This window comes from Aulostomus chinensis, chromosome 15 (genome assembly GCF_037954235.1).
Source record: "Aulostomus chinensis isolate RoL2024-O1b breed Wild chromosome 15, RoL_Achi_v1.0, whole genome shotgun sequence".
NCBI lineage: Eukaryota > Metazoa > Chordata > Actinopteri > Syngnathiformes > Aulostomidae > Aulostomus > Aulostomus chinensis.
The window spans coordinates 19563534-19580298 of record NC_141334.1 but is presented as its reverse complement, the minus strand read 5'-3'; the positions used below and the strand labels follow the sequence as shown (position 1 = coordinate 19580298).

At 41.0% G+C, this 16765-nt stretch overlaps 1 protein-coding gene across 3 annotated transcripts in view; it reads left to right on the top strand.

The window, feature by feature from the left end:
- LOC147249096 (flotillin-2a) overlaps positions 1–15295 on the top strand; it is a 23249-nt gene extending 7954 nt beyond the window's left edge. The window contains exons 2-11 of one of the 3 annotated variants that reach the window (XM_086226051.1): positions 17–98; positions 4710–4800; positions 8795–8918; positions 9416–9534; positions 9650–9763; positions 9860–9979; positions 10068–10282; positions 10698–10881; positions 10983–11132; positions 12610–15295. In XM_086226051.1, the coding sequence (XP_086082177.1) occupies positions 17–98; positions 4710–4800; positions 8795–8918; positions 9416–9534; positions 9650–9763; positions 9860–9979; positions 10068–10282; positions 10698–10881; positions 10983–11132; positions 12610–12660 (1250 nt within the window). In that variant the 3' untranslated portion in view covers positions 12661–15295. Of the gene's footprint in view, positions 1–16; positions 99–4709; positions 4801–5289; positions 5381–8794; positions 8919–9415; positions 9535–9649; positions 9764–9859; positions 9980–10067; positions 10283–10697; positions 10882–10982; positions 11133–12609 lie in introns of those variants that run through there. The other 2 variants (XM_086226050.1, XM_086226052.1) reach the window with 2 other exon arrangements.
- The last annotated feature ends 1470 nt before the right edge of the window (positions 15296–16765 follow it).

The window sequence follows — 16765 nt, the reverse complement described above, 5'->3', positions numbered from 1 at the left end:
CTGTTTTGTCGCTAAGGTGGCTGCTGCGGCTCAGACGAGAAGACGTATGTCGTGGGAGGCTGGGCTTGGGCCTGGTGGCTCATCTCTGACATCCAGAGGTAAGATCAGCGTGCCCTGGAAGTCTCAGCTGGTACAGTTCTCAGCACCTCTGTCAGGAAGGTTCTAAGAACAAATCCGCACAAGAGACTGTCCAGGTACAGGTCAACGCACAGGTCCAAAAAAATGTCCTATTCGAAATACCTGACCAAATAAACTTAATGGATCTTTAGCAGAATAAATAATAAGCACTTTATTTGGCATAATATACAAAAAAGACCAAGCTTGTTGTACATTCTGCACAACTGTCTTTAAAACACTTTGCAAAATGTGTTGCTGAATTAGAGGGTTTTTTGTTTGTTTTTTGTTGTTTTTTTTTGTTTTTTTCAGTGGTCAGATTTCCATTACATTTGGTCTTGATATTTCTGAACCTGAGAAGAGAACTCCTCATTTTGTGTTCACCCATGACCAGATGTCATCATCAGGCTGAACTGTTCCCTCATAGAACAGTCAAAAACAAAATGTATTAGCCAGTCTTTTATTGTTTTATTGAGCAAATTAATTCACCTTAGAGAATGACGTCTTTCAACTCTGGACAGCACCGAACTCCATGGTAACTTCTCATCCAAAGGTACTGTCTGCTTAATAAAGCAGCTCTAATGAAGTTAATGGGAAGCCTGTCAGAAGGCAGAGCACGTACAAGGAAGAACTGATCATGTAGCTCATGAACTCATAGATTACTCCTCCTTACTGTACTTCATTGTAGTACCAAAACTAATAGACACACTCGAGTCTCATCATTACTGCCCTGTTGGGATATTTTTCCATTATAGTCAACATGGGCACTCCTGTGTCCTGCGGCTTTAAATACTCAGCAGGGCAGCAAATCTGTATGAATCCACGGATGGAAGTAGTTCCCAACAGATGCATTGTTTAATTTTGTCATTTTGACAATTTGCAAAAACTACAGAGAACAGCAGATTTAGGAGTGTGTCCCACCAACTGAGCTCTGTAAGTACGAAGAGATCAGCATCAATACATTATTGATTTTTGCCTTTTCATGGAATTTGGTTGCAGTAAGAAAAATAATGACTAATGCCTGACTTGGGGGGGGGGGGGGGTGTATAACTGGATGTCAGGAGATCTTTCTAAACAGAATAAATGCAGTGTTCAAAATTGTATTCATTTGTTAGTGGCATATGGTTGTGGTAGTTGGGGGTTAAAATTATTTGAGGAACAGATATTGGAAGAACCTTAAACCATCTTAATCAATAGAAGTTACTGTTAATAGGCACATGCTGGAGATGTGTTAATGAAGGCCCTTAAAGATGGTGAGATTTTGGGCCATCTCAGACTAAAGAAGACTAAATATGACTCTATCTTTGGTCATAACTGCAAAACAGTGTCCCTGTGTTACACTGTGAGAGAGGTGACAAATATCAGACACTTAAAAATGTAGGACAACAGTCTCACACTTTTGCCACGACTTACTTTAAATACCCAACGAACTAAATGCTGCCCAAAATGACGGATTGATCCGTGTGACCATACAAGTATAATAACATTAACGCTTCTTCTCTCAATTTTTCCTGCAGTATTAGAATCCCAGGTTGACCTCTTTCCTGTCACCACTGCCGTTTTTGTTTGCTTGTTTGTTTGTAGTTCTTTTCATAAACATTAAAGCAACTTTTGCAAAGGTCCACTACTTGGCTTTCTGTGTTGTGTTTTCATCACGGTGGAAACCGCTCATACGCTGATGCACAAATTGGTGTGCCTGAATGCCTTTGATGCAGTTGGTGTCATCGTACAGTGTAAATGCATCGACTTGATAGTCACAGTCAGCGGTCTTTTTCACGATTAGATCTGTGTTGTTCAGGGTGGCTGGCCTTAACTGTTAAGATCGCCACAATTCGTAGGAGTTTTTGTTAGGGTCTTTAAAAAAAAAAAGCAGCAAGCTCTTACAAATAAAGTTGATTTGGGGGTTTGGAATATACATTATGAACAAATCTCCATTTGTATTCTTTTATAGTCAAAAAATTTTAATTGAATTATCGAATGAAGAAACATAAGTTGGGATTTCGTGATAATTTGTCATAGTAATCTATCAGTACTCTGAAGCTGTAGTTTCAAGTCTGCAGAAGAATAAACATTACATTCATAGTGATGACAGCAGTCTCATTAATAAGAAAAGGATGTTTACCTAATGTGTAAACATAGATGCTCACGGCTGTCAGCGCCTTTCAAATGCAAATCCAAAGTGATTTTTACCTCTGAAGAGGTAAATAAATGGCAGATGATATTGAGTTAAGGAAAAAATAAAACTTAACGAAACTACACAAAGCAATGACATTATGATATTAATTTGTCCCATTCCTAAACTTGGACTCTGAAACTAAAGAATAACAAAGTAAGAAAATGGGAAGAATTTCCTCACTATTTATGTAAAGGTGCATTGGACAACATTTACACCTCCTGGTCAGTAGGTGTCTCACTCACTCTTACAGCACTACATTACATTACATTCTACTGACCCAACTAATCACATATTATCAGAGCTGGAAAATGCATCGTGATAAGGCAGGCATTTCATGTGGTGTTATCACAATGTATTTTGCGATGTCGTACTCTAGAAATAACAACAAACTTGTCAGAGGCTAAAGTTTGTAACTTCTCGCCGTTGCTGTTGTTAGTTAGTAAAAGTTAGCTTACTTCATCAGAAAAGTGGTGACCTCGGCATGGCTTTTCAGCCTGTCTCAGTCTTTCTGCTTAGAAATGCTGAACCGATATTAATCTCGTCTTGCTCCTTTGTTGTTCCAACGGTATTTGAGATGGATTATTGAATGAACCTTTATGACTTTCATTCTGAACCTTTCTAAAATTTCTGTAGAATTTTTTTTGGATTATTTGTTTTTCTGAACATGTTTCTCGCACCTTCAATTGGAAGCAAAAAAAAAAAAACCTCTCCATCATTGCCTCTGCTTGAGCTTGATGATTAAACATATAGTCTGTTCTTAGCCAGATTTTGTCCTAATTAAGAAATATAACCTGCAATTGAACAAAAGAAAATGTATACGTAACTCCCAGAGCTGGGGCTTTTGCCTACTTAATATCATCGTCGGCATTTTTCAGTAGAAGTGTCAGCATCATCTGGGCCTGTTGCTCAGCAAAATTCTGATTTTAAGGGTATTCATATGTAAAGAAAAGCCTCTGTTTTCTAGTGGGTTGTTCACTATGTTCCAAAAACACTGACAGGGGCTGAACCAACTGTAAAATTTAATGAAATGAACTAACCTGTGATAGAATGTTTTTGCCTCTGGAGCTTCTGGTTTTAATGAATGTGTCCTTTCTTTGCCTGCCTCTTTGTTTCTTCTTTGCTAACCTGCTGTTTGCTTGGTGTGGTGTTGATGTCACCCCATCTCAGCCCTCCTGTGTCTCCTACCAGACAGCTCACCCATTTCCAATTAAATGCCATGGTTTGTTCTTAGTTGCTAGGAAACCTAATAGTAGACCTCGACCACAAAGTGAGGGTGACGCTTGGCTGAATTTATAGCTCACTCCCTGACACACACCATACCCATTAAGAGACAGGCTGTTCTAGGTATCTCCACATGTATATTTTGATTCTGCATTTTGGTCATGTGCCTCTTTCTAATGTCACATTCCTTTTCTGTGATGAGAACAGGAGAGATGCTCCTCAAATTAGTAACCGCTTCAACTAAAAGCCTGATGCTTTTAAACCAGCATCATAAAAAGAGGAAGAGGCAGTGTTTCTTCCCGTTTGTGATGCAGCAATCATGTTAATGCGCAAACCCATGACTCATTGATCCAGTCCTCTGGGAAAGGAGGAGGAGACGGAGCTATTACCGGAGTCTCCCCTTCCAAGGGCTGCCGCTGTTAGCTTCCCTATCTGATGATTGTGAAACAGACTGCAACAACTAGGACTCAAAGTCTGTGTGTCAAGCAGAGAGCGCTCCGGGCCTTCCACTCTGTTTACTTTACTCTTTTATTTTGGACTAAATTCAAACGGTCATGACAGTATCACTAATAAATCGGTGTAGAATGAATGTGGACAGCATCTTTTTTCAGTCCAGCAAAAAATTCACTTTATCAGTTGCATAAATCAGTAATCTGATTTTTTATTTTTATTTTTTTCCTGCTCTAAAATTGGTACCGGACTCAAAAATCCAGCATTGATCGCGCCCCATTGTATTTATTTTACCACCACTGGTGAATATTTTATAGCATCTCACACAAACAATCCAGCCTGACTGAGAAGGAAGTATAGGATAATGGTTGTTTGCAGAGGACATTCTTGTTTAATCTCCATGCCAATATAATCCCTGTCTCTGCAGAGCGAGAATCCTGTCAGCAGTGTTGTGGGAGTTCATCTATGGATCTTGTTCTTGGCGCTAGTTTATCTAAACATGTCTAACAGACAAACACAAGAGACAATGTGTTTTAGCTGTGACAAGACCGGTTTTGACAAGTGTCACCCGCAGCAGGTAGTAAATGAAAGCCTGCTGGGCCAAACCAGCAAAACAGAAGTTCAGGTTGTCTTTTAACCCCTCCCTCTTGCCTCTTCCTCTTGACCTTGGTTACTGACATTCCTAACAGCTGTTGTCCAACTGACTGTTTTGCCTCTGCTATTCCGGCCTGCCTGCCCGCCTGCGTAGAATGTCTCTGGAGGTTATGACCATCCTCTGTCGCTGTGAAAATATCGAAACCTCGGAAGGTGTTCCCCTGGATGTGACAGGGGTGGCTCAGGTAATGCATTTTAAAAGACTCCCCCCTCCAAAAAAAAAACACAGCAGTGGCTGGTGCTCAGGACCGAAAGAAGACACAGGAAAATGGTTCAACTAATAAGCTAATGTTGTCTTTATGTGTTCTTCTCATCTTCATGGCTTTTTTTTTTTCCTCTGCAGTTGAAGGGAAACAGCCAGCTGTCACTAACTTGGGCTTTGCTACAAAGCTATACTCTGAATCACCGATAGCAACGGGGTCACTAAATGAATGCTATTGGAGTAAAAAAAGGATTTGACGAAGCAAAATAAAAATTCGCTAACATCTCTAAAAATGGTCTTAAAGCAGTTCGGTGAGCATCTGATTTGTAACTCCGTTGCTAGTGATCTGGAGTCCTTGGGTGAATGGTTTCACTTTGTCTTGTTTTTGCCTTGTGTTCTAGCCCTTCCCTTCATTTGTTTTCCCTCAGAACATGTCAATTTTTTATTTTATATTTTTCCACATTCTTCACAGGATAACGCTTGAGATTATGACCCTGCAGCCCAAGTGTGAGGATGTAGAGACAGCGGAGGGTGTAGCTATTACTGTCACTGGGGTGGCTCAGGTAAATCACCACACTTTTTTTTTGGGAATGGCAGACTCCACTAACCCTCACACCCCCTCAACCTCCTTTTCTCTGGCATCAGCCCATAATCACAGTAAAGGTGGTATTTCATACAGAGGGCTCAAATAAGACACACAGATGTATTTCTAGATTTAGACCCCCAAGAGATGTTTAGTCCAACTATGTCTGCATGTTTCACGCTGGTAGCTGGTCAGAGTACACCCAGTGAAACAAATGGCAGCGAGACTGAGTTTTGCTCTCCGTTCAAGTTTTCATTTCAGTGAGACTGAATGGCTGCATTGCAAGCATGGTGAAGTTTTCATGATGATTTATCTTTTCCCATGTAGTACTGTGGTAATTCCTCAAATAAGAGCTAAGAAAGAAGAGAGCATTTTCTGCTGCCATGATAAATTTCCAGGGTTGTACAGTCCTGCTTCAAAAAGCTACATATTGGCTGTGTCATGTACTACAACTCATAGTGGGTCGAGTTTCACCTTCTCACTTGTATCTGTTGCAGCACACCCACACCAATGCAGTACCTTGTGTTTTGTTGATGCAGTGTCATTCTCTGTCTGAACTTGGTCCTAGTGTTATAGCTGAAGGGGTCTATGTAGAGCTTGATGTACATCTCAATGTCAGTCTCAGTCTTTTATTTTATTGCGTGTACTTCATGAGTATAATATCCTTATTTTTAGGTTTGTTTCTTTGGGATTTTTAGAAGAAAACCCACATTAAAATATGATGCCCTCCCATATGTACTGCATACTTTATTTGGCGGCTGTCACATGAACTCTTAAGACCTTATACATTACAGGAAGAAAATCTTTTCCCATGTATCTTGTAGTTGGTGAAAAAAGATCTGCCTGCAGTCATGAAGATATCCTCCTGGAGCTTGTCAACTGTCAACTCACTAGATTGGACCAACAGGAAGGACGCTCTCGTCCTCTATCCTTAACAAAATTGTTATTAGTGTAACCATAACGATCAAGGGTGCTTTGATTGGTAGACGTAATAAATTAACCTAACTTTGACGAAAGTGCATATTCTTTCCCTGAACCTAATTAAATCTTAACCATAGAGTTGACAAAACTAAAAATAAAAATACAATGGAATAAGTGTAAGATAGTGGCTTTGCAAAATGAACGTGTCATGTGGTGTGAATTTTTTTTTTAACAAATAGCATTTGAAAAGTAATGGACTTGCCATGCACTGCACCATCTACTGCACATTTAAATTTTGAAACATGGTCACTTTTCAGCCTTACTAAGTTTTTAAATGTCAGTATTATTTTCACTAGATAAAAACATAACAGTTGCTGATAATTGCCTGAAAGCTGAAATATAATAATGAATGTGAATCAGCATAATTTCAACAAAAACTTCAATTGCTCCATCAGAACCAGAGACGTCGTCTGGTTTTGTGCGTGAATACTCTGATATTCTGTCCGAACCAGCCAGTCACAACAGTCATGCTAACATGCTTTGGTGAATAAGTTTTAAAATATGCCTCTTCTTTCTGTATTTCAGTTTTGAAAATGACTTTTTACTGTTTAGTCTCTTCTTTATAATTTTCCACTGCATGTCCACTGTGTTTGAAAGAAGATGCCTCATTTCGAGTTCTGTCATTTGGCTACAGTCTTGCCAACATTCCTCTCTGTGTGTTCTTCTACATGCATGCTGACAATGAGCCCACTGTTTGGAACAACCCCTCACTCTCGCACAGCTCACTTTACAGAGTTTCACCATGACGCCATTTGATTGGTCCACCCTGACCATTGTGGAGCCTGTATCCCATGGCAACAGGAGCAGTGTGACCTTGAATTCTGGGGACACATATGTTAAGCCTCAGAAGGAGGCACCATCCCATTTAACCTAAAGCTAACCAGGGCACTAAATGAACCCAGGATACTGCTTGGATTTTATGACGCCCACTGGGTGTAATTCACTCTTGCCAGTTGTAAAATTGCCTCTAGAACACGATTTTCAGATTTTTTTAGGAACAAAATATTGAAGAAATACTTGCCAAGGGAATTGGGACAACATTCTTATAACATTTCCCGTGCTTGTGTTTTTCAGTTCTGTAGCTAAAAGGAGATGTGGGTAGGAGGAAGGGTGGTGTCACGAGGGGGATGGGGGTTGGAGATCAGGAGTTGCAGGCAGGAGTTTACCATTGCACACAAGGGTTTATTCAGTTCTGGGACACAGCACAGCTCCCCCTGCTGTCTTTTTGAGGTTGCCTGCTGTGTGCTTGTGTGGCTTGCAGCCTTTTCTTTTTCAGACGTTTCCTTGGAATGACCTTCATCCTCCTTGATATTGTGTTGCCCTCCATTCCTGGTATGAGTGCATGTCGTGTGACCTCTCGCCTAAGGACCCAGCTCACTCTTTTTTTTCTTGCAGCTCCAGTGGAGTACAACATCATCCCAAACCTTCTGCCAAACCTACATTATTTTTTGATTTCTTGACCGTATAAATGTTCTCTTATAGTCACTGACTGCCCTTGTGTGCATCCTCTAAACCTCAGGTCACTGCCATTATTTTTATCGTTTAATTATTGTAAACAACTTGATGAACTAAATTACCTTAATTTTGATTGATAGTTTGATGTCATTTGATTGCATGACAACACAGCAGAGTTGTGTGGAGCCAGGTTAGATCTTCCTCCAAAGCTTAAGCTCCCTGGTTTATCCCAGGAATATTCTGGGTTTGATGACAGGTTGAGAACTGTACCTGCTGACACTGATCGCAGAGGGAAGGCATCTCAAAGTGAATAAGGATTTTGGTAATTTTGACAGAATTCCCACAGGTAATAGTTAAGATGGCCGCACTATTAAACTCCTGACACTCATTCAGTGTGAAGACAGCCATTACATAATATCCAAACACATTTACATCTCCTCACACTCAAATATACTGAGAGTCTTGTGTTGTAAATATAGTTTAGATTTTTGTGAACAGATGTATCTGGCCATGCAACATTTTTTTGCCACTTTAGACCATAATTACAGTAATTGGCTCTGATTTTATGCAGCTTTCCTTCTCCAGCGTCTGCTCTGTTGCTCCCCGATGTTGCTGTGATAACATATTTCCAGTCTTTTTTCTCATGTGTAATGAAAGTAGTTCCCTACAAGTGACCAGAGGTTTGATGTATTTGTACCCCCAAAAACCAAATTTGATGTACATGTTAATTTCTTATGCTAAATGCAATGTTTTCTTTATGCTTTCGTCAGTTTTCTGCCATTTTCAGTTGTCTAAGTGAGGAAAAAGTGATGACGTGTGACTGTTGAAATTGAAAATTGCTCTTAGGTGTTAGCTAGTATGTATCATGTTTTCATTTGTTCCGTATCCTGTAGTTTGTGTTGTGCCTGCGTTTGTGGATGTGTGTTCAGCTGACAATGTTTGTCCACACTGGCACCAGGTAAAGGTGATGACGGAAAATGAACTGCTGGGCTATGCCTGCGAGCAGTTCCTAGGGAAGTCGGTCATGGAGATCAAGAGTGTCATCCTGCAGACTCTAGAGGGTCACCTACGCGCCATTCTTGGTGGGTAACATCTCAAAGATGATACTGCTTGTTTGGAAATACTCTAAGTGTTTGTAATCAAGAAAAGTAGAGACGGAGTGTAAAAGAGATGCTGCACCTTCTTTATCTTTCATTTTGACACCAGCTTAGATTTTTTCAGTGTATAAATCAATCTCAAAATAATGTTTTTCTTAATTCATGGCTGTTTAGCTGGTATGAGGTGTCAAACTCACTTCAAACCTGTTCCCTTGTCACTGTAAATAAGTTACATGTCCTGACAGCCACAAGCCAGGTTTAGTTATCACTCAGATGTAACTGATGGTGGGTAATATTGCAGAGGAGGCATCGGCTAAACAACAACAAACTCAAAACAGTCGATGCTGACATGTCATGTATAATCTTCTCTGTACCAGATAGGGCGGTGTTGAGCGTAACAACTGTCTTGTACTGTGGTGTTGCACGTGAGCAAAGACCAACAATAAGAAAGTGAGGCACTAATCATTGCCTTCATATTACAGGTACCCTGACCGTTGAGCAGATTTACCAAGACAGGGATAAATTTGCTTCCCTGGTTCGGGAGGTGGCAGCACCTGACGTTGGCCGTATGGGCATCGAGATTCTCAGCTTCACCATCAAGGTGCCAGACACTGGGACATCACGTTTTCTCTGCATTTATCTGTGGTGATGTGTTCCTGTTGCTAACCTTAATCACTGACCAAACTGCTCCTCCATATTTGTTTTCTTTTGGACAGGATGTGTATGATAAGGTGGAGTACCTAAGCTCTCTGGGCAAAACACAGACGGCTGCAGTACAGAGGGACGCAGACATTGGTGTTGCAGAGGCAGAGAGAGACGCTGGCATTAGGGTGAGGGGGAAAAAATTCCATCTCTGATTTCTGATAGTTCTTAGGTATAAATGTGATTTTATACTCTGTCTGTTTGTGCACGCTGTCTTTTATCAGGAAGCAGAGTGTAAGAAAGAAATGATGGATATTAAGTTCCAAGCAGACACAAAAATGGCCGACTCCAAACGAGAGCTTGAAATGCAGAAAGCTGCGTTCAATCAGGAAGTGAACACGAAGGTAATGGGGTTCAATAGTTTGAATGCAATGTATTTCACACAATCAAACACAAGAGCAAAGTAACGGTAAAAATGATGTTCCTTTCTAGAAAGCTGAAGCTCAGCTGGCGTATGAGCTGCAGGCTGCTAAAGAGCAACAGAAGATCCGTCTGGAGGAGATTGAAATTGAGGTGGTGCAGCGGAAGAAGCAGATCACAATTGAAGAGAAGGAGATTGACCGCACTGACAAGGAGCTCATCGCCACTGTGAAGCGACCTGCTGAGGCTGAAGCCTACAAGATGCAGCAGCTGGCTGAGGGACAGAAGTGAGTAGGGCCCCGACACACCAGCCCTGAAAAGCTCTGTTACTTTACTCATCAGTTGTCCATGATGATTATTTGGGGTAATTTCATCTCGTTGCAGCCCGTGCAACTATTTTTCTTTAGTTTAGGATGTTGCCACCTCCTGAAGCAGGAGGAATTTATCAATACGTAAGAGATGTAATGAAAAAAAAACTTCAGTCTGATCTAACCGTCGATACCCCCAACCACACCCCTCCCCCGTTCTGATTCTTGGTCTTATGCATTTGGACATCAACACCAGATTCTAAAATTCAAACACACTATCAGTTATAAATGGATTTTATGTTGTGAAAAGATGACCACTGTTAAGAATGAGTGATTTGTGATGATGTAAAAGGGGCCTGGCTGAATGTCGAGACCTTCTCTTCCCCTCCTCCAGGATAAAGAAGGTGCTAACAGCCCAGGCAGAGGCCGAGAAGATCCGCTTCATTGGTGAAGCAGAGGCCGCCTCCATCGAAGCAGTGGGTAAGGCCGAGGCTGAGAAAATGAGGCTGAAAGCTGAAGCATACCAGCAGTACGGCGAGGCTGCCAAGACCGCTTTGGTCCTTGAAGCTCTTCCCAAGGTCAGTGACACACTTGAACGCACGGATGTCTGCCTAAATAGAATGCATTTATGTCAGTCTTGGCATGTAAAAATAGTAAGAGATGCCCTTTGTGTCATTAGATTGCCAGCAAGGTGGCGGCACCCCTGTCCAAGACCAACGAGATTGTGATCCTGAGTGGTGAAGGCAGCCGCGTGACTGGTGAGGTGAACCGTCTTCTAGCTGAAATCCCCGTGTCTGTTCATGCCCTCACTGGCGTGGATCTGACTAAGGTAAGTGTGGCATATGCTGTACCAGTCTGCTCTTGTTTTTAGTGATGCGTCTTGAGAGTCACCTCTAAGCTGGAAGCTTTTGACCCCCTTGAAAAAAAGAAACGGACAGAAAAAGTACTAACAATATTGTTGATTTGCATATTTGAGAGAGATTTGATCAGAAAAAAAGATGAGAAAAAGAGGAACATTGGCTGCTACCAGGGCACATGTTAAAGTACGAACTCCCACCAATGTCGGCAGTTCTTCGTGTTGCTGCTGTTGATTCATCATGTACATTTCATGGCCCTTTCAACAAATTGGCACATGAATGCTGTGCAGTTGAGCAGCAGCCTGGAGCGCTAACACCCACTCACCTTCAAAGATTGTGGAACAGTACAAGAGACTGAAAAGTTAGTGTAACCAGTATTGGCCATGGATCAGCTGACTGTGTGAATGGGTTGCTTGTAGCCCCAGTTAATTAGCATTCATATCCTCATCTCCAAATTCAACTCTGATTAGATAACTCTGCTAGATAGTGAACGTAGTGGAGCACTCAGGCAGTAGGCTGACTGATGCCATCGCCACTCTATATCGCCTGCAAATATGGAGTCTGCTGTGTAAATATAAAAGTGCTGGCGCATTCACCCCGTCACCTTTACAAGCTGATAGTGCCTGTGTTTTATTTTCACCCTGTTCAGTGCTTCTTAAGAGGCCGAAAACAGGAAACTTCACAGGAACTCAGTGATACACTGGTGACCACCTTATCGCCATTTATTCACATTATCAGCACCTTTTAACACAACATTTACTACTCGACATTTTTAATTAAGTTTCAAAAATACAAACTTTAGCGGCTCGTCACCTGGACTGCGGACCTCCTGCCCACTTAACCTTTAACCCTCAAAATAGCCTCCATGTGACAGATGATGTAACGCTCAGGGGAATAGGAACCATTAATGAAATGAAGCTCTCCTCTGAAAGATCATGGCTACCATCCCTCCGTTACTGTCCATGAGGTGGAGCTGTAGCCACATTTAAAGCTGAAGCTTTTCATTCAACATGACCTAACAGACAGATATGTGTTTGGAGAAATTAAAACAAAACAGCGTTATTATCTTGACGTGAATAACGTCCCTGTGCACAGCCTTATGATTTTCAGGTGCTGGTGATATGCAGAAAATCACATCATCTCAAAAAAGGGGTAAAATCCCCGCACACTGGTGAACTGAATTATTGATTTATTTTAATGAACGACGTGTTTCGCTGTCGTTTGGTCAGGTTCACTCGAGTTAGTAGTTGGAATTGTTCACTAAAAGAAATCAATAATTCAGCTTACCAGTGTGTGGTGATTTTAGCCCTTTTGAGCATTATTATCTTATCAATATCTTCACTTTTAGCAGCAGGAGTTGCCTCCTCCTAGCTTCTAATTGCAGTGCAAGTGAAAAACGGCTGTGGTGTAAGTCTCAGTTGCTAACCTTTGTCTCTTGCGACCCCTCAGATGCCCCTGCTTCAGAAGATGACCAGCCCACAGTGCCAAACAGCCATCTGATAAGTGGGACTTGATCGTCTTTCAACATGTATCTGCCTCAAGCATGAAAACAATTTTTCCAGTCTCTGACCCCTTATGCAACTGCCTTCTACCAGAAATACCAAGCAAGAGGTTTTTTTTATATTTTTAAGACGTTTTTAATGTTCTAAAGGAAAAAGAAATCACTGGGGCCTTACTTGTCAAGGACCAGACTGTATGTATCTTATGTTGTTTTTAGTTTGGGTTACCACGGCTCCTCCTCTCCACATGCCACTAGTCAGCAAGGAGTTTATGCTGCAGTTCTGTGCAGTTCAAGTTGTCCACAATGTCAGTGTTTGTCCACTTTGAATGAGATCATAGAAGGAAAAGGAAGAGTACAAAAATATTAAGGACAAACCTGTGTATTGTTCTCCTCTGTAGAGATGTTTTAGGACATGTATTCACCTGGGGAGCAGAGCAGAGCATTTTCAACACATTGTCATCAGTGCTATGTTCAATCCTGTAACCTGCAGTAGACTGTATGATATTGGGAGCCTTTATTTCCTCTATATGTTTGTGAGACATATCTCTAACTCAGAGAGAACTCAAAGGATTTTGATTCCGCTGTGGCTCTTGAGGCTTGCTGGATCTTCACCCACTGTGATTGTACAACAGACAGTATGTTGCAATAGTAATGATATTTGAATCACATCATTCTTAGCTAGCTGCGTATCGTCACTTTGCCTGTCTTCTCGTTCCGATGTGCAGTGCCTGTTTAACCACTCAAGTGCCCAAACCTGTAGGACAACTGTTTGGTGTTGGATTTATGTCAGAGTATATCACCGTGTCATATAGCTGGATGATGTTTAAATATATTTCCCTGCTCTCACATTAGCGGCTTCTACTAACAATCAGTACACTTTTGTCCCCTGTTTGGATCCACAGGTGGGTTTAATTGTAAGTAAAGGTATAACGCAGAGCCATATGTAGTAAAAGGTAGCCTTACCTGAGACCCTGGGCACCTGCCAGAGTCGCTGACCATTAACGTGTCACATAAAGTACCTCGTGTAGCGTGTGGTAGTCGCTCAGGTCTGAGCTTTACTTCACTTTCTTGCTCTTCTGTTTTACTCCTGCTATGCTGTTAGTAATTTGAATTGTTCACCTCTCAATTGTCTACATGTTTTGTAACACCACACTAAAAGTTTAACCCCCCCCCCCCCCGCACAACTGAACTCACCCATTTTCTGTGAAATAAATGTGAGGCTTTTTTTGTTTTTGTTTTTAGCATGTTCGCTCATCTTGTTTGTTCTTGTCAAGAATTTTATAAAGTGAAAACACTGCTCAGCTTGTAAAAACGGCCATTAACCACCTCCTATATGTGACACATTCTCTACCATATGTTATACTGAAGCGTGGCCAGTGATGAGTGGTAGCTAATATCAGACATTAGTAATCAGACAAAGATCACCTGATTGGAGTCTGACAGCTTTCAATGGTTGCTCCAGTGGTTTCGTTTTTTTGGGGGGGGTGAGGAGGGGGGGATCGACTAGGAAACACAAGTGCTTACTTGGAAACACAATTACATTTTGAAAACTAGATAAACAGGGGACCTGTTATGCCTTACATATATTTGTACATGTATTTGTAATGTTAAAATGTCAGATGTTCATATTTACCGTGGGCAGAGTTTCAATTAACACTATAAACTTGCAACTTCAGATTCAGAGGCTGCAAGAGTTCTGCAGTGCCCCTTACTGGCTTTTCAGAAATCAGCTGGATTAAAATAACCCTTCAGGAGACTTGAGCTGAATCAATCAGTTTCAGATGAGATGCAGTGATCGGCTGCAAAAAGGGTCAGTATAAAATTGATTGGTTTTTGTTTGGGTTTTTTTTTTCACTGTGAAAGACGCTAAGCTACTTTTGAGTCCAAGAATGAAAGTATGGTGCAGAGTAGGTCCTATTAAGGTGATAAATCTGTTTATAAGAGCATTCCTGTCAAAGTCTGATATTTGGAAGTTACATTCTGGTCCTAACTTCCACTGACTGGCCCTTAACATTTCCGACAGAGTTTATACAGGAGTTAAACCCAACAAAAGTGGTTAATAGCTCGGATTTTCCAATGCACCTTTTATTGAGTAATTTTTATTTTCTAGAAGGTACATTGTGTTGCATGAAGGAAGAGTTTATTCATTTTTTTCACTGTTGTTGGCTGTCACTCAAAGCCTGGTTGGTCAATATTATACATGTCAAGTGTTAAGCTGTATTGCTTTTTTTATGCAATTTTAAACATTTATTAACAGAGAAATATACATGTGAACAAGACTGTTGCAGGAACTGTAGCTTTTGTCTGCATTTTATTCTTTTCAAATCTGTGTTTTATTCATTATTTTGGCCATCATATTCTGTGCCAAAAAAAATCATTTCTTCTTTCTTTTTTTTTTTTTTTTTTTTGTCTAAATCAGTACAGGGAAGTACCAAGACCAAACCTTATAAACCTACGCCTTAACTCTCATCTTCATCAGAAAAGGGGGAAATAATCTGTATTAGTCTGAATTTCCTGGATTATTCTTGTGGCTTCTCATGTAAAATCGGCCTTTGGAAAGCAGACCCAGCATGGCGTTTGAAGCATGTGTTCCTGGTATTCTGTGTTGTGGGCCATCCTATAATAAATGTTATAACACAACCTGTAGGCTCGATTGTGTGTCTGTTAGACTGTGTCGCCCAATGCAAATATGCAAAGGTTTCATAAAACAGTATTTTTATATACTGTATATCAGTCAAGGAAAAGGAAAGATTCTTCAGGTCACCAGTCCATCGCAGGGCCAACACATAGAGACAGACAACCATTCACAATCACAGTCACACCTACGGTCAATTTAGAGTATCAATCAGCCTCGTCCCCTCTTGATGTCTTTGGACTGTGGGAGGAAGCTGGAGTACCAGAGAGAACCCACACAGGAACAGGGAGAACATGGAGACTCCACACACAAAGATCCTGTGCTGGAGCTGGGACTCGAACCCAGAACCTTCTTGCTATGAGGCAACAGTGCTGACCACTGCACCACGTGCCTCGATTATACTGCATTATTTTACTGTAATTATTCCATTAACAACTTATCTTTGCTCAGTTTTAAAGATACAGTATATCTACTTAATGTACCCCAAACCATTTCAGTCTTGGGGTGGCTATTGAGCCCAAGTGAAGACAAGAGTCATGGAGTTGTAGCCAAGGTACCAAGCTACTATATCAGTTGTCATGTGACTCCCAAATTCATACATTTGATGTGTTTATGACCTTTGATGACACAGAACTGGTGACAATTTAAAGGAAAAAACAGCATAATAAAGAATCTTAGTTGGGTGTTGGGCTTCCTCCAGTCTCTGGAACTCTCTGGAACTCTCTGGAGGGGTGAAGATGAATTTATTCATTCATTTATATTATTAGATTCATTTATTCCCTCATTTTTCATCTTGATGATAGTCTGAGTTCAGATCTGCTGCGGAGGCTGTAGCCTTTGATTCACTAATACCTACATTCACATTTATACAGGTCATTCTTGCCTGTATGTGGAGGACAGCCACTTTCATAAGGCCTATCTTGTGTTCATATTTCCTCTGTTTAAATTGTACATGTATATCGTCACCCTATTAAAATAATGGCCTAAGTCACCTTTTTCATGAAAATTAGTTTTTGGCCTAAATCATCTTTTGATAATGGCTGGCTCTGGTAAAATCACCTAAATCTTTAGTTGAAAGGATCAACTCTTTATGCCCTATAGCAGTGTTTCCCAACCAGGGGTACGCGTACCCCTAGGGGTACGTGAGCACATTGCAGGGGGTACGTGGAAAAATTAAGAATTTATTTCCACGATAATAAAAAATATTCTTAGTCATTTCATAAGTCCGTCAATAAAACGGTATGTGTGCGCTATAACTTGTTTCCCTGGGGAGACAATAACCTGTGGCACAGCCATACCAAAATCAAACGGCGGGAACCTGTTTACCTGCAGGTAAACATGGATAAATGGCTGAAACGTCCAGTTGCTGTGGATCCAGGAGGGGGAAAAGAGCCCGCCGACAAACGCAAGAAAGATTCCAAACCTAAACCAAGGCAGTATAGTGAAAACTATATTTTATATGGATTCAC